This window comes from Xenopus laevis, chromosome 4S, assembly GCF_017654675.1.
Source record: "Xenopus laevis strain J_2021 chromosome 4S, Xenopus_laevis_v10.1, whole genome shotgun sequence".
NCBI lineage: Eukaryota > Metazoa > Chordata > Amphibia > Anura > Pipidae > Xenopus > Xenopus laevis.
The window spans coordinates 106158549-106181975 of record NC_054378.1 but is presented as its reverse complement, the minus strand read 5'-3'; the positions used below and the strand labels follow the sequence as shown (position 1 = coordinate 106181975).

The 23427-nt window shown below is 41.7% G+C and overlaps 2 protein-coding genes across 4 annotated transcripts in view; both read left to right on the top strand.

Annotated features, from left to right (window-relative positions):
- rassf1.S (Ras association domain family member 1 S homeolog) overlaps nucleotides 1-9656 on the top strand; it is a 31524-nt gene extending 21868 nt beyond the window's left edge. Inside the window, 5 exon segments of one of the 2 annotated variants that reach the window (NM_001092509.1) lie at nucleotides 85-399; nucleotides 5970-6074; nucleotides 7424-7718; nucleotides 8284-8399; nucleotides 8995-9656. In NM_001092509.1, coding sequence (NP_001085978.1) covers nucleotides 241-399; nucleotides 5970-6074; nucleotides 7424-7718; nucleotides 8284-8399; nucleotides 8995-9141 — 822 coding nt within the window. In that variant the 5' untranslated portion in view covers nucleotides 85-240 and the 3' untranslated portion in view covers nucleotides 9142-9656. 2 annotated transcript variants of the gene reach the window in all.
- Nucleotides 9657-13667: 4011 nt separating this feature from the next.
- On the top strand, nucleotides 13668-21428 carry tusc2.S (tumor suppressor 2, mitochondrial calcium regulator S homeolog). 2 transcript variants are annotated; one of them, NM_001089960.1, is given in 3 exon segments: nucleotides 13668-13879; nucleotides 16059-16179; nucleotides 19720-21428. In NM_001089960.1, coding segments are annotated over 3 exon segments (321 nt in total). In that variant the 5' UTR covers nucleotides 13668-13745; the 3' UTR covers nucleotides 19786-21428.
- The last annotated feature ends 1999 nt before the right edge of the window (nucleotides 21429-23427 follow it).

Genomic DNA, 23427 nt, shown 5'->3' with positions numbered 1-23427 from the left:
GGCAGGAAGTGGGTGTGTCCGGGCAGAATGAAGTCATGGTTTGCCCCATCCCCCCTCTCGGCAAAGTGCTTTCTGTGCTCCAATCACAGGGCACCATTCCCACTTGTGTATATTCAACTGGAGCATCACAGGGGGAGATTTCATAGTGACAGGGACGGGAGCGCCCGGGGAAAGGGGAAGTTATCGTCAGACAGAGATCTGCTGCTGCTGCTGCTGTACGAGTCTGTTAGAGTCGCCACTATGGGGAAGGGAGATAAAGAAACACCAGCTTTCGAAATGACTTGGGACAGCACCTCCAGCAGTGGCTACTGTAGCCAAGAGGAGTCCGACCCCGAGCTGGAGCTTTTCTACACTGCAAGAACCTCGCTCTTCCCACGGAGAACGTCTGCTCGGCCCCTGGTGAGGCGCTTTCACTCGCACTAGTGGGGGAGGGGTGGGACTGCCTGGGGCAATAGGACACTGGTACAACTGCAGCGCTGCAATTTTAGGGATTAGGGTTAGCGCTGGAGCAGAAGAGTTGGGAGGTTCAGGCTGAAACAGAAGAGTTGGAGGGTTTGGGCTGAAACAGAAGAGTTGGGGGGGTTTGGGCTGAAACAGAAGAGTTGGAGGGTTTGGGCTGAAACAGAAGAGTTGGAGGGTTTGGGCTGAAACAGAAGAGTTGGAGGGTTTGGGCTGAAACAGAAGAGTTGGTGGGGTTTGGGCTGAAACAGAAGAGTTGGGGGGGGTTTGGGGCTGAAACAGAAGAGTTGGATGGTTTGGGGCTGAAACAGAAGAGTTGGAGGGGGTTTGGGCTGAAACAGAAGAGTTGGGGGGGGTTTGGGCTGAAACAGAAGAGTTGGGGGGGTTTGGGCTGAAACAGAAGAGTTGGAGGGTTTGGGCTGAAACAGAAGAGTTGGAGGGGGTTTGGGCTGAAACAGAAGAGTTGGAGGGTTTGGGCTGAAAACAGAAGAGTTGGAGGGTTTGGGGCTGAAACAGAAGATTGGGGGGGGTTTTGGGGCTGAAACAGAAGAGTTGGGGGGTTTGGGGCTGAAACAGAAGAGTTGGAGGCGGGTTTGGGCTGAAACAGAAGAGTTGGAGGGTTTTGGCTGAAACAGAGAGGTTGGAGGTTTGGGCTGAAACAGAAGAGTTGGGGGGTTTGGGCTGAAACAGAAGAGTTGGGTGGGTTTGGGCTGAAACAGAAGAGTTGGAGGGTTTGGGGGCTGAAAGCAGGAAGAGTTGAGGGTTTGGGCTGAAACAGAAGAGTTGGCGGGGTTGGGCTGAAACAGAAGAGTTTGGGGGGGGTTTGGGCTGAAACAGAAGAGTTGGGGGGTTTGGGCTGAAACAGAAAGAGTTGGAGGGGGTTTGGGCTGAAACAGAAGAGTTGGGGGGTTTGGGCTGAAACAGAAGAGTTGGGGGGTTTGGGCTGAAACAGAAGAGTTGGGGGGTTTGAGCTGAAACAGAAGAGTTGGGGGGTTTGAGCTGAAACAGAAGAGTTGGCGGGTTTGAGCTGAAACAGAAGAGTTGGGGGGTTTGAGCTGAAACAGAAGAGTTGGGGGGTTTGAGCTGAAACAGAAGAGGGTTTGGGGGGGGTTTGAGCTGAAACAGAAGAGTTGGGGGGTTTGAGCTGAAACAGAAGAGTTGGGGGGTTTGGGCTGAAACAGAAGAGTTGGGGGATAAGCGCTGGCACTTTAAGGAAGGGTAAGTGGTAGAACTGCAGGTAAGGGTGGAACTCCAGAAGTAAATAAATAGGAATCTGAACTAATAGCAAGACGTCTAATAGCAGAGCAGTCAGTAGAAAATAAAAATATTGGACTGTGTTAGTAGCAAGGGGCCGGGGTGAGGCCATTACTGCTGGAATGACAAAGGGCCATGTGGCTGTAAGGGAATGTAAGGGAATATGCAGAACAAGGTATAGACTAGTGGTCATCTCTAGAGGAAGGGGATGGTGAAATGTGCTCCTCTGTAGGTTTCACTATGAGTAGAAGTTTCATTAGAAATGATCCATGATTTATCACAGGAAATGATTATCAATTGAGAAAGAGTTACTACTCATGGCCATCTTGTTCCTATTTACCGGGCTTCTAATGTAAAGTACAGGCTACTTGGCCCTGACGATTCTGCGCATATTTACTTGTATAATAGGGAATCTGTGTGACATTTCTGTAAGTGCGGTGATACAGAGAAAACAAAGTGATGGATTATACACATTGGTGGTTATCTATCCATCTAACTTGGCTAGGCTATAGAGAATTGATAATCCAGTGATGGCTGTACAGTTTATTGTCTGAATAGTTTTGCAGCTGGAGGAAAATCCACTCTACTTTCTCTTTATTGTGTAATAATATTGTCATTTGGAAAGTACTGCACCTACTGAGGGTGTAATAGAAATAACATTATATAGTGAATAAAGTACCCCCTCTTGTAAAATATAAGGATATTATAAGTTACCGAGGAGTTTCATGACCATATAAAAACACGGGACCGAAGGCCGAGTGTTTTTATACAGGTCATGGAACTCCGAGGTAACTTCTAATATCCTCATATTGTGCAACTGGGGGTACTTTATTTATTATAATACACAAGTTTTGGTGAGTCATGTGACAGAAATGACATCAGAAGTCACCGTTTATAACTGATGACATCAGAACTCACCGTTTATAAGGATATAATTTACAAGATAGTTATGGCTTTTGTGTATGATATAGTGAATAAAGTACCCCCTCTTGTAAAATATAAGGATATTATTAGTTACCGAGGAGTTTCATGACCATATAAAAACACGAGGCCGAAGGCCGAGTGTTTTTATACAGGTCATGGAACTCCGAGGTAACTTCTAATATCCTCATATTTTACAACTGGGGGTACTTTATTTATTATAATACACAAATTTTAGTGAGTCATGTGACAGAAATGACATCACTACTCACCGTTTATAACTGATGACATCACTACTCACCGTTTATAAGGATATAATTTACAGGATATTCATGGCTTTTGTGTATTATATATATATATATATATTATATGTTATTCCATTACACCCTAGTAACTATTTTTGCGGCCAAAAATGCTATGTATAAAGCGCCATCCCATGCACTGTTATGATTCCTTTTTCTGATAAAGGTTCAAGTATAGAACCGAAACATTGGATATAATTTTTAATTCACTATTTTATCATTTTTGATTACTATCCTTGGAGTGCTGTCACTATTGGATCTATAAATTGCTTTAAATTGGACCGGCACCCAGGCATTTACTGGACTTTTGGTTGTGCGTTCCATATATATATATATATATATATATATATATATATATATATATATATATATATATATATATATATATATATATATATATATATATATATATATATATACAAAAGGAGTCCGCACTCAAAGGTCTTGTGAAGAAAAAAAGTGAGTTTAATCACAGACTTTTTTTCTTCACAAGACCCACACACACTCTCACACACACTGGATGGTAGTGAAACACAGAAGCAGTGTGTGAGTTGCACACACAGAGAACTTTCATGCAGAGGGTGTGCCACACTTCCTTCCTTTCTGCTTTCCGGTACTTGATGTTCCCAGGGCTTGCAACAAAAACACTCTCCACCTCTTCCCAAAACCTGCAAGTCTGGGAAAAGAGCTGGCTCCTCATAAAGTGCAGGACAAGCCCTCCTCCAGCTTCTTTTCTCCCTTTCCCTCCCCACCTTCATCCTTCCCAGTACCAGACTAGCCTGATGCAACGCTGACTCAACTGGGAGATTTAGGAAGGGAGGGGAGAGGGACAGGAGGAGCACATTACAGAGGAACCGATTAAACCAACAAGTGGAAAGAGAAAGTCACGAAGCTCCATTTTGTATTTACTGCCTTTGTTAGATAACTTATATGCTTTTAGATGGGAGAGGTTTAACAGTGAAGTGTAGAATCAATAAGCCAATAATGCATCACAGCTTGTACAGGGTCTCTTTGGGGCCAGATGGCTCCGAAAGTCATGCATAGGGCCAGACTGTATATTAGTGAGAGCAGTACTGTTGCAGTATGCAGATTTCTGTGTGGCCATAGACGTTACAATTTACGATTTTTTCTGGAAAAGATCTTTCAAAGAACAATTGTTTATTTCAATATACGTGTAGAGTTGTATCGTCAGATAAACAGGTAGAAACAATAGAAATTTACCTGTATCTGACGATTCAGCACTAACAATGGGCCAATGTTCAGATGCCTTCAAAGGCGCCCAATCAAAAGTTTTCGCCTGGGCCGATCGACGAGCCAACCGATATCCACGTCTTCTGAGTATATCGGTCGGCTCATCTCCCACCATACACGCACCAAATATTGCAAAAAAATTGGCTTTGTACGATATTATTGGTGCGTGTATGGCCACCTTTACACCTTTTTTTTTAGTGATCCATGGATTATTCATCGTATAGGCCACCACCACATCTGAACTGATTTACAAAATGGGCCCTGACATTTCAAGTACAGAAAGGCCCACACAGACCCAATACTAAGGACCAGTTTGCTGCAACTCACAGCCCCACAGACACCTTTAACAAACAGATGTGTAAATGTAAGGCTAATTCCAGATGTGGAGGATTCTCAGCCTGCATTTGTCTAAATAAGCACAGGCCAAGAATCCGTGCCTTTCTTGCCTGCACTGCGTCGGCTTGGGTGCATACGTCAAATTATGGTGCCAAAATGCATGCTCGTAAATTTCGGCACCAAAATCCACTGTCTTTGCACCCAGACCAATGCAGTGGTTGCGGGTACAGGTAATGATTCTCAGCACAGGAGTGGGTTCTCTGCCTGCATTTATCTAGATGTATTTATCTAAATGCAGGCTGAGAATCCACACCACATCTGGCAGAAGCCTCAAGAAGCTTTTCAGATAAAGGGTAACTGAACCTGCCCAGTGTCTTAAGCTGGCCATCGACCCAAAGATTTCCCTGCAATATCAGACGAATGACCATACATCCTCATCTCCCAAACCTGCCACAAACCATTTAGATCAAACAAAGCAGTAAAGAACAGATCAGCTGATGTTCTGCCCCACAGCAATCGTAGGGAAGTTTTTGTCGGACAATGCTGACAGTGACAGTCTCACACTGAAGATCGTCAGATCGGCAGTACATGCAGAGATATGATCGTCAGCCAACAGAAATCTTTTAACCTGCCCGATCTACTGAACGACCGATCAGCATGGCAAGATAAATGTCGGGACGCTCCACACATGATCCGAAAATCGTACGAATCTTCGATCTTTGTGTCTATTGGCATCTTTTGACTCAGATGCTTTTAGCTTCCCAGTAAAAAACAACTTCTCATTACTAACCAGAAAGGAAACATGAAGAATGAGATATGAGAAACGGGAAATGCACATCTGTGTCTTAGTGCCAGAAGCAATTACTTTATCAAGATTTCTCAATTTTGCTCTACTCTACACAATGTCTTTAATCCCTTTTATTTCCATAAAGGTACCCCCTTACCAGAATTATCTACTACCAGCATCAGTTCACTGTTGTACTGGAGCACTGACCCACAGCAAACCAGTCAGCTGAGTGCAGTTAGAATAATACATTAGCTAGTTGCTATGGGTTACTGTGCTGGTACAATTGGAACTGCCTTTGTAAATTAGTCTTTTTGAGTCGATTCTTTGTGACCTAGAGGCATTTCTTCTGACCCTATTAAATGGACTTTGCTTTTGTTTGTATGAGTGAAGGGTGGCAGATGAGCCCCCACTTGTCTATGTTGGTTTAATGGAAAAGCTAAATTCCTTTGGGCTCCTTAGCTGAGATGTGACGACATATTACTGTGCAACACGGATGTCTTATCAGCAGTATATTGCCTCTCCATTTGAAATAGATTTGTGTTTTGGGGAAGGTTTTGCGGTATTGAAATCAGTTTAGCTGAATTCTGATTGTCTTACTGTAAACTTAGGAATTACAATATAAAATAGTTTATGTAATATGTGGTTTACTTTTCTTACAGGATGAAAAGCCAGAAAAGAAGCCGCAGGCCCTGAGCAAGGCAGAGACAGATCAGAAAATAAAAGATTATAATGCTCAGATAAAGAGCAATCTCTTCATGAGCCTGGTATGTCATGTGGAATGGATTGTCATGCTGACTGACTACTTTATGTGTGTATTTATGACCCAGTTCAACGCTGTCTGGTGCATTAGAAGAGTAGAGCATCCAGGGAAGGAAAATTGTATTACTTGGTGCCTACATTCAGTGGCTTTCATCAGTGACTTCATGGACCCTACCATGATGCTGGTTTCCATTGTTCACAATGCCCCAGTAATAATTTATGTATATTGAGTAACTGAAAGAAGTCTCTATGTGACAGTATGAGTGTCTTTGGGAAGCCCATTCCTCTCTGTGTTACAGAATTAATGACTTGTAACACTTAAAGGGGCTGTTCACCTTCAAACACTTTTTGCAGTTCAGATAGTTCACCAGAAATAAAGATCTTTTCCAATGACTTTCCCTTTTTTATTTGTGTCTGTTTTTCTAATACTGAATTGTACAGTTTCATTTTTCTCCTTCTAAAGCAGCTCTGTGAAGGGGGGGGGGTCGCTGACTCTAACTGTTTTAAATTGATACATTTGTTATCTTTGTCAATGCTGAGCAGAATCCCTGCGTTTCATTAAAGGCAGCTTTTAGAATTGATGCAATAGTTGCTAATATTCTACAGATGCTGCTGAAAATGTAACCAATAATTGTATCAACTAAATGTAGCAAAACAGTTCAGATTCCGCTCCTGAGCTGCCAGAATTGAGACACCAGAGACAGGAACATTTAACTTTTGTAAAAACAGTAAAAAATAAAAGATGGAAAGCAATTGAAAAAAGAGTTTGTTTATGGTGAACAATCTGAAAACAACTGCACTGAAAAAAAGTGTTTGGAAGGTGAACAACCTCTTTAAGTCATGTATGGCAGCTAAGATAATTATACTTTGGCAAGAGAGAGACTGGCTGACTGACAGAAGAACAGACTGTTAGATAATAGAACTCACCAAAAGCAGATCTTACCTGTCTTTGTTAACATATGACTGACAAAGATAAGCCATGGCATGGCTGCATTGACTTGATTGAGGTTGCTCATTGGCTGAAGCCTGCAGCCTTCTGTGTTACCATTTGATTGACAGAAGACCTTGTCTGTATATGGGACAGTCTTAGGAAGTCTGTTTGTCCAACTGTGTCAGCCTATGTGACAGAACCTACACGCCATGTGTGTCATCTGAAAGTGTGCATAAATTCCATACTGTTTATTACTGGCTTTGTGACTGTAAAATCAGCTAAGAGAAATATTTTCAGGCTGATGTGACTTCAAATTACTGAGCAATCCTATGCTGGTCCGTGTGACAGTATGCCTTACTTACAGATGCCTGTAGCATTTTACATAGAGGACAGACCACTAACCCACCTTTGTTTCTTTCATAGAATAAGGATGGCTCATTCACTGGATTCATCAAAGTTCAGCTGAAACTTGTCAGACCGGTTTCTGTCGCAGCTTCCAAAAAGCCTTCCTGTTTACAGGATCGGAAAGGTAGTGGACGCTCCCAGCCAGTCAAACGTAGGACCTCCTTCTACCTCCCCAAAGATGCTTCAAAGCACCTGCATCTGAGTTCAAAGACCCCAGCTAGTGAGGTCATTCAGGCGCTGCTGAAGAAGTTCACTGTGCTTGATAACCCCAGGAAGTTTGCTTTGTTTGAAAGGACAGAAAAGGGTGGACAAGGTAAGGAAAGAACACAAGTAGCAGTCATAATATAGGCTTAAACCAATAATACATGCATATGGGGAGGCTAAAACCAATAATGTAATTGGCAGGAGGATTAGGCGTACAGAATCAGCGGGTGACAATGCCACATTCTTATTAAAGGAACAGTAGCACCAAAAAATGACAGTGTTTTAAAGTAATGAAAATATCATACTGTTGCCCTACACTATTAAAACTGATGTGTTTGCTTCAGAAACACTACTGTAGTTCATATAAACAAGCTGCTGTGTAGCAATGTGGAAATATATAGCACAGGTTAAATAGTGGATAACAGATAACACCATTATGTACTAAAGAGCTTATCTGCTTTGTAACCTGAGCATTTTCTCCTTGGAATGACTGCCCCCATTGCTACACAGCAGATTATTTATATAAACAATAGTAGCGTTTCTGAAGCAAGTTCCAGTGCAGGGCAACACTGCATTATATTTTTATCAAGTTAAAACACTTTTTTTGATGTTGTTGTTCCTTTAACTTGTCTTGTAGGGGATAATAAATGTGTACCTCTAATGCCTCCCTACAGTGTCCTTAAGGAAGTTAACTGACGACGAGGAGCCTCTGAAGCTGCGTCTTCTCTCAGGACCATGCGAGAAAACTCTGAGTTTTGTGCTTAAGGAGAACGAGACAGGAGAAGTCAATGTAAGTTATTGTGATCACTCTGCACAGCTTGTAATATTTTTTTTGTTTGTTTTGCCCTGATGTGTCTTTTTTTTTTTAGACTTTTTTTATTGTTTTAAAACACATATAACATATGTAAAAGACAAAACATGCCATTGAGGTAACAGTTTCCATGACAGGGTACTTAGATAATATACATGACATGAGAAGTCTAACAAGTAACCAGGGTTAGATCCGCCAGTAGTCATATAGAACTCTACGATTTTCAGGTTATAACTTTGAGAATTGTGATTTACGTAAGGAAACCGCAACCCCCTAGCCCTGCCTCCCACCATGGGTTGTTTTTATTATGGATGCACCGAATCCTTCTGCCTGGCCAAATTTCGAATTTGCATATGCAAATTAGGGGCAGGGAGGGAAACCACTTGACTTTTCGTTAAAAAACAAGGAAGTAAAAAATGTTACCCCCTTCCCACCCCTAATTTGCATATGCAAATTCGGTTCGGTATTCGGCCGAATCTTTCACAAAAGATTCGGGGGTTTGGCCAAATCCAAAATAGTGGATTGGGTGCCTAGTTTTTATACATTTTAACACCATCTTCCTTCTTTGTTGTAGTGGGATGCATTCAGCATGCCGGAGCTGCAGAATTTCTTGCGCATTCTGCAGCGTGAGGAAGAAGAGCACATGCGACAGATAATTCAGCGGTACACACGTTGCCGGGAGAAGATGCAGGAGGCGCTAGCATCACGCTCACCTGGCTGAAACACCCATCCAGCTCCACCAAAGAGGAGAGTATGAAGACAGTGAGGCTGAGGCTAAAGACGCAAGCACGGTGTGACTGAGACTGAGTGCTGGGTGAAGCACTTCCTGAAGTGCATGGGAGGGGGGGTAAGCCTCCCTGGGAGAGATGTGAGTGAGCGCATAAGAGAGTGTGTCTGTGTGGGACACGAGATACTGTGAGTGTTCCTGTGAGAGATGCACAATATGAAGGAGGCTGATTAGTGACACCAAGGATGCCAATTATCACTTGCCACGCTGCAAAGAGGATTCAGAAGATGCTTCTGTGTACTGATAAATCAGCCCCTTCTGAAAAGCGAATGCCAGATTTTGACAGCTTGGCAGATTCTTGTATGTTTCTATTAAGGCCCTATATGACAGAGCTGCTGTCACCTCATATTTACATCAGTTCTGCCAGTACATGAGTGAAGTGACACAGAACATCCCTGTCCATCTAGCTGTGCTTTTGCACATGCTGCACATAAATATTTCTGCTTTAATACCTGTTGTCTGTTTCATTTATTTGGATCAATTTAATGCCTAAAATGTGCTCCCATTAATAAATTATCAATGAAGGCTATTGAAAACCGCACACTGCATCTTCTAGACCACAGAGTATCAAACCTCATTTCAGCAACAGAGAGGATTTTAAATAGACTGCTGCATCAGTAAGTAGAAGGGACATATTAATGGCTCTTTTGTGGTTTGGTTAAGTAAGTAAGAGATCACACGCAGTTTCGCTCAGCGTTTGCTAATTAAACAAATTTCTCAAGATGTGCCACCCCCTTCTGTTCACTACACTGAGCTTCTGTACTAAGGGCCCGTTTGCACATTATTGGGTAGGTGGCATCTGTGTCTTAGCTGAAAGAGGAGGGTAGCGATTTCATCCCGGTATGATTGTGTATATGTTTTGCTCTGCACTTTACAAAATGATTAACAAGTCATACACACAAAAAGGTGTACAGTTAATATAAATAGTGAGAATATCTACATAAGTGCTAGGAGCTTTAAAACACCCAGGAAATTTCCCACAACCCTCATGGATTTGTTTTAACTGTATGACAGAACGGTTGCACCTTGATATTCCTGCATCATAGTTTGTACCTTTTCATATTGCTGGCCAAATCGTTATTCACACATGCCACCACTTCCTAACCAAAAAGCTATGGACACCAGGAGAGGGGAAGATGAAGGAAAGCTCAATACTGCCAACTGAGATAAAACAGAATGTACACCCTAAATCAAGGGTCACCTCTTATATGCATGAATCACACTCAAACGTGTGTGAGGGAGACACACAAGCTTTAAAAAAGTTCCAGGGTGTTGCCCAATAAGTGCTGTGATTGGCTGTTTGGTAGACTTATGAGAACTAAACGCAAAGTCTGATCAGTGTGCTGCAAAGGGGTGGGGTTTGGATGCAATAGATCATGGAACTTAGTGGATTTTTAATATTTAATAACTGGAGGGCTCTACTTGGTAGTATGATATCCCATGGTTTTCTGAGGGTGGGCAGCTCTGCCCATGGAGCTACAAGATGCTCAAAATTGCCCTGTCTTCTATAACCCCACACAGAACCCTTGATTTATGAATGAATTTTAAAAGCCAAGATTTTATATTTCTTACATGTTGCAGCAATCAATAATATTTCTCCTTTTCACTTGAAAAATGCACCAGGGTACCCTGACCCGAACATCACTAGCCCACGTGTAAGAGCCCTTAGAGCAGCAGTGAGGAGCAGCTATGTTAATTTTATTGATTACAGGCCCCAACATGTTGTCACAAGTAGGCATTCTCCCCAAATTTCAGCCTAATTGGAGTTTAGACTAATAAACCCTGCCACCTCTCCAAGCTCCTACCACTGCTGTTACCATTCCTCATTCAGTAGTTTTGCTTGGGCAGAAATTAATTATTTGCGTATAGAACCAAGTTAGGAAGAGCTATAGTATACAGCAGCGATCCCCAACACCTTGGATGTTGCTATTAGTGGCTTTAAAGCAGGTGCTTATTTTTGAATTCCAGCCTGGGAATCAAGTTTTAATTTCATAAAAACCAGGTGTATTGCCAATAGGGTTGCCACCTTTTCTGGAAAAAAATACCAGCCTTCCTTTATATATATCTTTTTTTCCTATTAATAACATTGGGATGAACAATCATTTTTACCGGCCAGGCCGGTAAAATACCAGCCAGATGGCAACCCCAATTGCCAAACAGAGCCTTCTGTAGGCTGCCAGTCCACATAGGGGCCACCAAATAGCCAATCACAGCCCTTATTTGGCATCACTATGCACTTTCTCATGCTTTTGCTGCTCCCCAACTCTTGAATGTGGCTCACGATTAAACATAAATTTGGGTACCACTGAAAGTATATTGTTTCCAGTTATGAGACAAGCTCCCTGACCCCGAATTAGTGTTAAATTTTGTAATTAAGATGCCGCCATCAGAGAAAAAAAAGTAGTTGTCCAAATGTGGTAGTGTCCTGCGCGGAACCAATTTTTGAGACCCGAACCGCAACCCGCATACATAGATTTTTTTGCAATGACCGGGTAGGGGCTTCAATTGGGCGCCAGCGACAAATTTGGGTGCGGCCGCATCCAATTCAGCGCACCTGCATGTGACAGGGTAGGGGCCTCAGTTGGGCTCCAGCGACAAATTTGGGTGCACCTGCATGAAAGGCGCACACCACGTCAAATGCGGGCTCAGCGGCCCAGTTCATATATGTCTGCAGCCCGGTGGTTGGGGACCTCTGCCATAGGGTACCCGCATTTTTAAGGGTAACCCACTGGTACCTGACCCGCTGCAGGACTCCACCGTGTGGGGCCTTGCACTAAAAAGGGAAACGTAAAGGGCTGGGATTCAGTGAGACAGGTTCTCAGGGTTGCCAGGTTGGTGGGCTTCCAGCCAAGCTGGGCTACTAATTTAAAGCCCAGGCTGGTTTTTAGGGTAGGACTTCATGGACGTTTTCAGCGCAATCCGACGAGCTGAGAAAACAATAATAAGGTAAGAGATAGAATTGTTGCATGGTGTTGCAGAGTTGATCCGACGCGACACGACTGTCGGATGCAGACGCAGCTTCTGCATCCTGCGACAATTCTATCTCTCACCTTATTTTTGTCGCAGTGCGTCGGATCGCGCCAATAATGTCCATGTAGTCCTACCCTGAAAGTATAAACTAGCCAAAGTACGGATTTGGCCTACTTTTTGGCCTTTTGGCTGGTTTGTACTTTTGAAATCTTGTCGTAATGTGCCAAGCCTGTGTCTCCCAATGCATGTTGGGCAATGTAGTTTTTGTTTCACATTTTGCAGACTGCCAAGTTGAATGTAAGACTAAAATACCCAGCATGCTATGGGACTAAGTTGTGTAGAAGTTGGAAGTTATCAGATTTTGGGCTCTGTACCCCAGTCTCTCTTCACTCTTAAGAATTCTCGCATTTTCCATCGAGTTTCCTCAATTTCAGACAATTTGGAGGGCAAAAATCTGCTGGTCACCAAAGTGTCTAGAGGTTAACCTGTATTTATTTATAATACACAAAAGCAATGAATATCCTGTAAATTATATCCTTATAAACAGTGAGCAGTGATGTCATCAGTTATAAACGGTGAGTAGTGATGTCATTTCTGTCACATGACTCACTAAAATTTGTGTATTATAATAAATAAAGTACCCCCAGTTGTGAAATATGAGGATATTATAAGTTACCTCGGAATTCCATGACCTGTATAAAAACACTCGGCCTTCGGCCTCGTACTTTTATATGATCATGAAACTCCTCGGTAACTTATAATATCCTTATATTTTACAAGAGGGGGTACTTTATTCACTATATAATACACAAAAGCCATGAATATCTTGTAAATTATATCCTTATAAACGGTGAGTTCTGATGTCATCAGTTATAAACGGTGAGTTCTGATGTCATTTCTGTCACATGACTCACTGAAATTTGTGTATTATAATAAATAAAGTACCCCCAGTTGCAAAATATGAGGATATTAGAAGTTACCTTGGAGTTTCATGACCTGTATAAAAACACTCCGCCTTCGGCCTCGTGTTTTTATATGGTCATGAAACTCCTCGGTAACTTATAATATCCTTATATTTTACAAGAGGGGGTACTTTATTCACTATATTATGGGGCCCCTATACCTTCTGATTTTGTAGCTGACTTTGGCTGGTTTTAAAAATGACACCTGGCAACCCTGCTCTCAGGACTTTACCAAGACTACAGCAGCCAATAAACGTTCTCTCCAAATGTCACACTAGCTGACCCTCACTCTGGCCTTCCACAACTATATATACTACGACTCATCTTTACCCTCACCCAAGGGCACAGTTTGTCGGGGCCGCCATTGAGAGACCACATTACACTCGCACAGGACATACTGTACACACTTTCGCACATGTGCTTTTAATTCCACGCCCCAAACCAATACAACTATCGATTGGCTCTCGCCGATCACGTGGCGAGGTTTTTTTTCCACGCGAGGAAGTGACGTCGCCTCTGGGACGGAGTGTGTGACAGACGCATCAGTGGAGCCGGGATCTGACCTAAGGAAGGATTGTGGGGCTGAGGCAAAGGACCTGCCCTGTCATGGGCGGTAGCGCCTCCAAGGCCCGAGGGCTGTGGCCTTTCTCCTCAACTACAAGCGAGGCGCAGCCAGGAAACGACGATCAGAGTGTGACCCGTATGCGGAAGGCCACCCCGTTTATCTTTACCCGGCGAGGGTGAGAGCTGCTGTTGATACGGAGGCTTGGGGGGAGGATGTGCTGCTGTAACAGCTGGTGGGGTGGAGGGAGCTGGTGCCATAGGGGCAGGTACTGGCTGTATAAATAAATGATGAGAGACAGCCTGAAGCAATAACACTCCCGACCCAGTGATGCTCATGGAAGTGACTGGGCTCAGTTGGTTTCTTCTGTATGAAAGCCAGTGCCTGTAATTATGCAGCATACTACTTCCGCCAGTCCTGCAGGGGAAGCTGGGAAATGTAGTGCAGCGAGCAGGACTGTTCACTGTTTGGCATACAGCCAGATAAATACACAAAAATGTGCTCTAGGGCCTTCGCCTTTAGTACCAGTCCTGCCTCGGAGCATATTTTATTGCTGGGCTTTTTCACTTTGAGCCTCTCCAGGGTTGAACATTTGGCCAAGCCCAGGGGCTCCATTAACTCCTACCAAGGTTACTGGAATTTAAAGGAGATCTAAACCCTAAAAACAAATATAGTACTTATCTTAAATACTTGCTGCACCAGTCAAAAGTTACACAAACTGTATAACAGCCGTCATTATTCAGGCCTTCAAATATGTGTATGTATTGTTAAGTGACACTCACATGCTCAGGGCAGTGGATAAGAAGACTGTAAGCTCTACGGGGCAGGGGCCTCCTTCCTACTATGTCTCTTACCACATAGCACTTAAGCTCTTTGTCCTGATATGATTCTGTATTTATTTATTATGTGATTCGTCTCCCCCATGTATATATATATATATATATATATATATATATATATATATATATTGTACTTTAATTCACTGTACAGTGCTGCGGCTCCTTAACAGCACTTTACTTATAAAGTTACACATACATACGAGTCCTGCAGCGGGTCGGGTACCCGATGGTTACACTCAAAAAAACGGGTACCCTGCAGAACGAGGGTAGACTTTTCAGTTGCGGGTATAGATGCGGGTCTCTTCCTGCTGCAGCTCTCTCCCTGCAGCTTTCCCTCTAATCATCTCCCCCTCCCATCTGACTTCCGGCACAGCTCTCTTACATATCACATGGTGTGCTTCTGTCCCTCTCCCTCTCGACTATCGGCCACGTTTGATGATGTCACTTCCGTTTCCAGCAACATCACTTCCAGTTTGATGGTGGTCGGCGGGTTGCGAGTCGTGTTGTGGATAAGGCAGTTGCGGGGTTGGGTAGTGGTTCAAAGTGGGTAAATATGCGGGTCAGGGTCTTAGAAATTGGTTCCGCGCAGGACTCTAACATACATACAAGCTTATGGTTTATCACAAGTCAGAAAATGAGCTTCACATGTCATAGAAGATGCTACAGGGCTGATTATTCCATTCTCATTCACTGGTACCAGAGCTGCCATGCAATGAGCATCTAAATTATTGATCAGCCTTCTATTGTGACATTTCTATTCTATGTGTACTGTATATTGTGAGTGGGTCCCTAAGTTCAGAAAGTGACAGCAGCACAGAGCATGTGCAGTGAATCAGCAGAAAAAAAGATGGAGAGCTACTGGGGCATCTTTGGAGGCAAATATCTTCCCCGCTAAAGGGCTGAGGTTGAATTGGTGCTGGTATTGGAACCCAAATATATACTGCAGAATTGCTAGCCTAGTTCTTTGTTAAGCCTTAGTTTTCCTTCAGATGTTCCTATATTAGCCTGAGATTCAAGAATATGTAGTCCAGCAATTTTTTTTTTAATCCTCACTGGCCTATAGTTGGTGCTTCCAGTCGTATCTTGGAAAACAAATAGTCATTTTCCCCCAAATCTCAGCCTAATTGTAATTCCATCTAATAAACCCTAAATATTATCTAATAAGATTTCGAATATTTTGACAGCAAAGCCCCAAAATATCCTCCCTCTTCGCTTTACTGCTCTTGCTACCGGTCCTTTGGTAATTAAAGTAATGTTTCTATTGCAAAATCCTGTAGAACTTATTACCTTCTGGTTATATATTAACCAACTTTTGTTGAATAACCTTTTCTCTACTGGTGACTTAACTGTCTCTGATGTCTCCTCATTGCTAAATATACTACACAGAGTACACTCTGACATGGGAAGTGGTTTTAATGCATGTTATTTGGCTGCAATGTAAGGTTCTTTGGTTATTTCTGGTTATATCCTCTATCTAGTGTATGTATGATCCCTTGGTTGATCTCTTTTTTTCCGCAGCTCTATGTATTTTGATGAAGATGGGGATCTGGCTCACGAGTTTTACGAAGAGACAGTTGTGATGAAAAATGGACGAAAACGGGCAAAACTTAAGCGAATTCAGAAGAACTTGAGACCTCAGGTAACCAGAAATGCCTTCAGTGTAGAGTCCTGCAGCGGGTGGGGTACATGGCGAAATGAGGGTAGGCTTTTCAGGTGCGGGTATAGATGCGGGGTCGCGGGTCTCTTCCTGCTGCAGCTCTCTCTCTGCAGCTTTCCCTCCACTCGTCTCCCCCTCCCATCTGACTTCAGGCACAGTTCTCTTACATCACAACACGGTGCGCTTCTGTCCCTCTCGGCTATCGGTTTGCAGCAACATCACTTCCGGTCCGATGGTGGTCAGCAGGTTGCGGATCCAGGTCAGGTAGTGGATCAAAGTGGGTAAATATGCGTGTCGCGGTTCAGGTCGTATCCGGGTCTTTGAAATTGGACTCTACTTCAGGGACTTTGTACATAAGGAGGAACAGTGCATAGAAAGAGACAGGAAAAAAAGCTGTGTAATAAACATATTGCTTTTTATATATGCTAGGGATGCACGGAATCCTGGATTCGGTTCGGCATTCAGCCAGGATTCGGCCTTTTTCTGCAGGACTCAGATTCGGTCGAATCCTTCTGCCAGGTGGACCGCATCCTAATTTGCATATGAAAATTAGGGGCGGTGTGGAAAATTGTGTGCCTTTTTGTCGCAAAACATGGAAGTAAAAAATGTTTTCCCCTTCCCACCCCTAATTTGCATATGCATATTCGGCCGAATCTTTCGCAAAGGATTCGGGGGGGTTCGGCCAAATCCAAAATAGTGGATTCGTTGCACCCCTAATATCTGCCTTCGTTTTTGTATGATTCATATAGCCGCTTTGTGACCTGAAATTGACTATTTTAGTTCTGTAGCTTTGTTTGACTTATTAATATTCATTAACCCTCCAGCAGCCTAACAACAGAACAATGGGTAGGTAACCAGATAGCAGATCCCTAACACAAGATAACAGCTGCCTGGTAGATCTAAGAACAACACTCAATAGTAAAATCCAGGTCCCATTGCAACACATTCAGTTACATTGAGTAGGAGAAACAACAGCCTTCCAAAAAGCAGTTCCATCCTAAAGTGCTGGCTCTTTCTGAAAGTACATGACCAGGCAAAATGACCTGAGATGGCTGCCTACACACCAATATTGCATCTAAAAAAATACACTTGCTTGTTCAGAAATTAAATTTTATATGGTAGAGTAAATTATTTGCAGTTTAATTTAGAAAAATTTAGAAATAAAAACTATGTCACAAAAATCATGACAGAATCCCTTTAAGAGGGCAGTTTCAAAACATCTCCACCTCAGATTTCAGAGTAAACAGAACAAGGCTAGATTATCCATAGTCAGATATGTCCATGCTTTCTGGCATCTGAGCATTACCATTGACTTGGTTGTGATGGAATTATTTTTTTAGAGCACACGTGTTTTGTGTGACCTGTAACTGCGTATGTATCTGGGTTAGAGGGTGTCTGAAAAACATTTTGCTGGAGGGCCATAGACCCTGATACTATACCACTGTGGGTGGGTTTATTACAGTCCAGTTACTTTTTAATGGTTTATGATTCCACAAAGTATTGTGGATTATTAACCCACAAAGCACAAAATTAGTACAGTAGAACCCCCACTTTACATTTTTCAAGGGACCAGGAAAAAATTATGTAAAATCCGGAAAAATGTAAAATGTGTTCAAGGGGTGGTTCACCTTCAAGTAAACTTTTAGTATGTAATAGAATGGCCAATTGTAAGGACATTTTCCATTGGTTTTCATTATATATTTTTTTTGTAGTTCTATAATTATTTGCCTTTTTCTTCAGACTCTTTCCAGCTTTCAGATGGGCGTCGCTGACCCCATCTAAAAAGCAAATGCTCTGTAAGGCTACACGCTTATAATTGCTGCTACTTTTTATTGCTAATCTTTCTAGTAAGGTTCTCTCTTATTCATATTCCAGTCTCTTATTTAAATGAATGCATGGTTGCTAGGGTAATTTGGACCCTAGCTACCAGAATGTTTACAATGCAGAGCTGCTGAATAAAAAGCTAAATAACTCAAAAACCTTAAAACCTTGTCTCGGAATATCACTCTCTCTACATTGTACTAAAATTTAACTCAAAGGTGAACAACCCCTTTAGTGTAACTTTTTCTTCAAGTACTGAAAGGATATAAACAGATGAGTCAGTTTTACTTTGAGATACAATATTTACTGTGTTAATAACCAGGCTTAAGCATTGCATCGTTAATGTTACACTATTGAGCATGTGCAGGGCTTCTCTGTCATTCACAAACACAATCTAAAGTAATAAGTGATTGGTGCAGGACTGTATAAGGGGCAGACTAATAGGAATTGACCATTTACAGGCAGAACCATTGCAAAATATACATTTGCTTAGTATTTAAACCTCTCTATGTCACAAATAACATTCATAGAGGAAAAAAAGCAGTTTTTGGGTACATTTAGACAAAATTTTGATGTAAAATCCGGGAAAACGTTACTTAAAATCAGGAAAATTCACCCATTGAAATGCATTATAAACGGATGGGACCACACATAAAAAATGTGGGAAAACTTAAAGGGATCCTGTCATTGGAAAACATGTTTTTTTCAAAACGCATCAGTTAATAGTGCTGCTCCAGCAGAATTCTGCACTGAAATCCATTTCTCAAAAGAGCAAACAGATTTTTTTATATTCAATTTTGAAATCTGACATGGGGCTAGACATATTGTCAAATTCCCAGCTGCCCCTGGTCATGTGACTTGTGCCTGCACTTTTGGAGAGAAATGCTTTCTGGCAGGCTGCTGTTTTTCCTTCTCAGTGTAACTGAATGTGTCTCAGTGGGACATGGGTTTTTACTATTGAGTGTTGTTCTTAGATCTACCAGGCAGCTGTTATCTTGTGTTAGGGAGCTGCTATCTGGTTACCTTCCCATTGTTCGTTTGTTTGGCTGCTGGGGGGAAAAGGGAGGGGGTGATATAACTCCAACTTGCAGTACAGCAGTAAAGAGTGATTGAAGTTTATCAGAGCACAAGTCACATGACTTGGTGCAGCTGGGAAATTGACAATATGTCTAGCCCCATGTCAGATTTCAAAATTGAATATAAAAAAATCTGTTTGCTCTTTTGAGAAATGGATTTCAGCGCATAATTCTGCTGGAGCAGCACTATTAACTGATTCATTTTGAAAAAATGTTTTCTCCCATGACCGTATCCCTTTAAAATCAGAGTACTGAAAAATTATTATTCATAATATTAATGTACATCAAAAGTTACCTATTGCTGATGTTGATCATTTTCACGGATAGGGATGCTTTTGTAAGTAATTGTTACTTGAAGTTCCTAAACCTGACTGTTTTACCAACCTGACAGCACCTTTACAGAGGATCGTGGGTAATGTAAACGCATCTGTAAATACTTTTATGGCAAAATTATAGATAGCATAGCTTTTTTTTTAAAAAAAAGGTTTAATTTCTGGTGTCAGTATCTCTTTAACATCGAGGTTTCACTGTAGTATGTTTTTGTATATATACACATATGTGTCAATAGTCCTTTTCTGTCTACTGTTCAACATAGATTAATACCTTCTTATTTACTTTTCATTAGGGCATCATCCGGTTAGATCATCCATGCCTCCATGTGGACTTTCCTGTTGTCATTTGTGAGGTCTGACACTGGCTGACAACCGCTGCCTGCCATGCTGTTCCCTCTTCTACCAACCTCCGTGCCCATTGTCGTGCTCCTGAGATAGGGAGCAGGAGGAGAGTAAAGGGGGAACACAAGAACAGTCCCGTACAGAGACTTTAGTACTGTCTGTGCAAAGAACTGACCGAAGATGTGTGATAGAGACAGGACTTTCGCACTTCGCTGCTGTGGGGCACATTTCTTACAGCATGTGCTGTAGAAGGAATTCCTGTAACCAATGGGTGTAGTCGGTGTTTGCCACCCCTTATGGTTTGTTGTTGACCAGAAAAGAGGTGTCTGTACCACCAGCCTTCCTTATTGCTGCCAGGGAGTGTGGTACAAGTTCACAACCTCCTTTCTGTCCTAAGCAGACCAGACGCCAGCACATTAATACTTTCTGAACTGCAACACTGCTCACAGGTTCGCCAAAACCTTACACCTGTAGTACTCCACGTTTCACTTATACCCAGCACAGATGTCTTGCTAGGTATATGGTTACAGCAGCAAATCAGGGATGTCCAAAATGTGGGTCCCCAACTGTCATGCAGCTGCAGGCTACAATTCTGACAGCTGCAGTTTAAAGGGGAACTATCGCAAAGATGAAAATTGAATATAATCTTCAGCATACTGAAATAAGAAACTTTCTAAACACAATCAATTAAAAATTCTGTACCGTTTCTGAAATCAAGTTTATATTCACTATTCCGCTCTCAGCATCTGTTTCTCTTCATTCTGTCTTCATACAGCAGTTGGTTGTCAGATGAATGATCCAATATATCGTATAGGGGGCTCCTTTTGCCTAGAAGATGTATTAGAGCTCACTCTATTAAAATCACCAGACATCATGTCTCTCTACATGCAGAATTTGTGCAAAAGACAGTTATTTTGTTAGATTGTGTTTGTACTGGAATCAGTTATTTGAGTGAGCTCTAATACATCTGCTAGGAAAGGAAGCCTCCTCTATAAGATATAATGGATCTAACTGTCGGTGATTATCTGACACCCAACTCCTGCTTGAAGAGAGAGTGAGGAGAACCCAATGTTGAGCGACGAATAGTGAACATAAGCTTGATTATTTCAGAAACTGTGCAGACTATTTGATTGTATTTAGAAAGTTCCTTATTTCACTATGATGAAACTTATATTACAGCTGGTGATCCACTGGCTTTACATCCCAGTCTCAAATTGTAGATTTTTATTTAACTGAAATATACAATAGCTGCCTAGTTCCACAGATGCTGTCTTCTGCACCAATCTGCTCGTACTTGAGTGCATCAAACAGCAAGGGGTAAAATGTGATGTAAAGTAGGATTCTATTGACGCACACCAAGCAGCTCCCTGCACTGGGAAGGAGCATTCATTGTTGTCTCTTTGAGCAATGCAATGGATTTCTGGCAGTTGGCTCTGCCATGGGAGATTGCGCTAGGATTATCAAGCAAATAATATATGTAAAACTTGCCCTATATATGTTAATTTATTACCTTTGTGTTTTTGTTTGTGTCCTATATGCCTCATGTATTGTCTTTGCCTTGGTCTCACTGCCGTGCCTCTTTCAGCTTGTTTAAGGGAGTCACCAGGAAGCACCATGTGCATGGAATACATATCCCCAATAAAATTCATCTTTGTAATACGAAGGATTTTCTCTGTGTTGAGAATACAAGGCACATGTGACGTAACGTATTTATTATATTCAGGGCATTTTGCAAGTAATCATACACTGCTCAATACAACACTTATGTTAAAAAAAAAAAAAAATTTTCATTGTATTGAGTATGTGTAATGTTTGAATTTTAAGAGACTTTTTTTTTTCCCACTGGCCCCTTTTCTGCTCCTAAAAGAAATATACACTTGCATTCGGTGTTCCCGTAGGAATATATTGTACAGGTGTGGGATCCGAATTACAGAAAGGCTGGTTCCCATAGACCAATTATTATCAAATGATCCAGAGTTTTATAATTGATTTCCTTTTTCTCTGTAATAATAAAATGGTAGCTTTTACTCGATCCCAACTAAGATGTAATTAATCCTTATTGGAAGCCTATTGGGTTTATTTAATGTTTATACTATTTTTTTAGCAGGCTTAATTTACAAAAAAATTTGCAAAGTGCTACAGTGCATGAAGAATACAGGTATCGGACCTGCAATAAAGGATGCTCGGTAACAGGGGTTTCCAGATAAGGGATCTTTCTATAAATTGGATCTTCATACCCCACACATTTTCACCTCATCAAATCTGGCCCCCGTTGCAAAAAGTTTGAACACCCCTGCAGTGCTGTATTCACTAGATAGGTGCAGGTCCTCTCACTCTAATCAAAGGTACTGGGGTTGTGGGTGTTTTGAAGCCTAATGAAGAGGATTCGCTTTATCTTTATACCAGCCTTTACTTCTTTAAATGGTACCTTTAGTAAAAATTGTGCGTTGCATTGTAACACATAACTGTCACTAGGTGTCCCTGTTGCACAGAGGCTTGATAAGACCGGCAATAATAAGACAATTCAACAGAATTAGAACAAATGGCTGGAGGGTCCTGCAAGTGAGAGCCCAATCGTCCTTTTGTACACAAAGATTTATCAGTTATAAATTAGCTCTTTCTCCTTTGTTATTTTGGCTTATACATCTGCACTTGGATATGGCACGCTTGCTGAAGAATCAGGGTTGTTCTGGTTTGTAATGTTAAATGTGTATCAACTGGTACACACCATGCTTTACACAAAAAAGGTATAAAATCAAAGTATAATTTATCATGCTGCGTTATTCCTCTTGCTCTTATTATATTGCCTATTACCATTTCTGAAATCACAGACTCAGTTACAAAGGGTTATAATGTTTTTTTATTTCATTTACTCCATAAATATACATTATTTTACACCATTTGTAACCCATTCAAGCTGAGGAGGAATTCTGCACAAAAAAAACAAAAATAATATTGTGCAGTATTTCTAAACACACTTAAAATTTTTGTGCACTTTAGAATTAATTGTGAAGGGGTGTAGTTCCCCTTTATATCCTTAATCCTTTGAAACCAATAATAAATAAATAAGTTCTTAGTAATCCCAATTAGAGATCTCCAATGTGAAGCATATGGAAATAGACCAATCCTTAAAGGGATCCTGTCATCGGAAAACATGTTTTTTTCAAAACGCATCAGTTAATAGTGCTACTTCAGCAGAATTCTGCACTGAAATCCATTTCTCAAAGAAGCAAACAGATTTTTTTATATTCAATTTTGAAATCTGACATGGGGCTAGACATTTTGTCAATTTCCCAGCTGCCCCCAGTCATGTGACTTGTGCCTGCACTTTAGGAGAGAAATGCTTTCTGGCAGGCTGTTGTTTTTCCTTCTCAATGTAACTGAATGTGTCTCAGTGGGACATGGGTTTCTACTATTGAGTGTTGTTCTTAGATCTACCAGGCAGCTGTTATCTTGTGTTAGGGAGCTGCTATCTGGTTACCTTCCCATTGTTCTTTTGTTTGGCTGCTGGGTGGGAAAAGGGAGGGGGTGATTTCACTCCAACTTGCAGTACAGCAGTAAAGAGTGATTGAAGTTTATCAGAGCACATGTCACATGACTTGGGGCAGCTGGGAAATTGACAATATGTCTAGCCCCATGTCAGATTTCAAAATTGAATA

What these genes read in the sequence shown, in the direction of transcription:
- tusc2.S (XM_041591247.1), top strand. Translation starts at nt 15,793, where the DNA reads ATGTTTCTATTGCAAAATCCTGTAGAACTTATTACCTTCTGGTTATAT. An exon ending in GCATGTTATTTGGCTGCAAT is followed by an intron (nt 15,978 to 16,058) that starts GTAAGGTTCTTT and finishes TTTTTTCCGCAG; the next exon opens with CTCTATGTATTTTGATGAAG. An exon ending in AGAAGAACTTGAGACCTCAG is followed by an intron (nt 16,180 to 19,719) that starts GTAACCAGAAAT and finishes ACTTTTCATTAG; the next exon opens with GGCATCATCCGGTTAGATCA.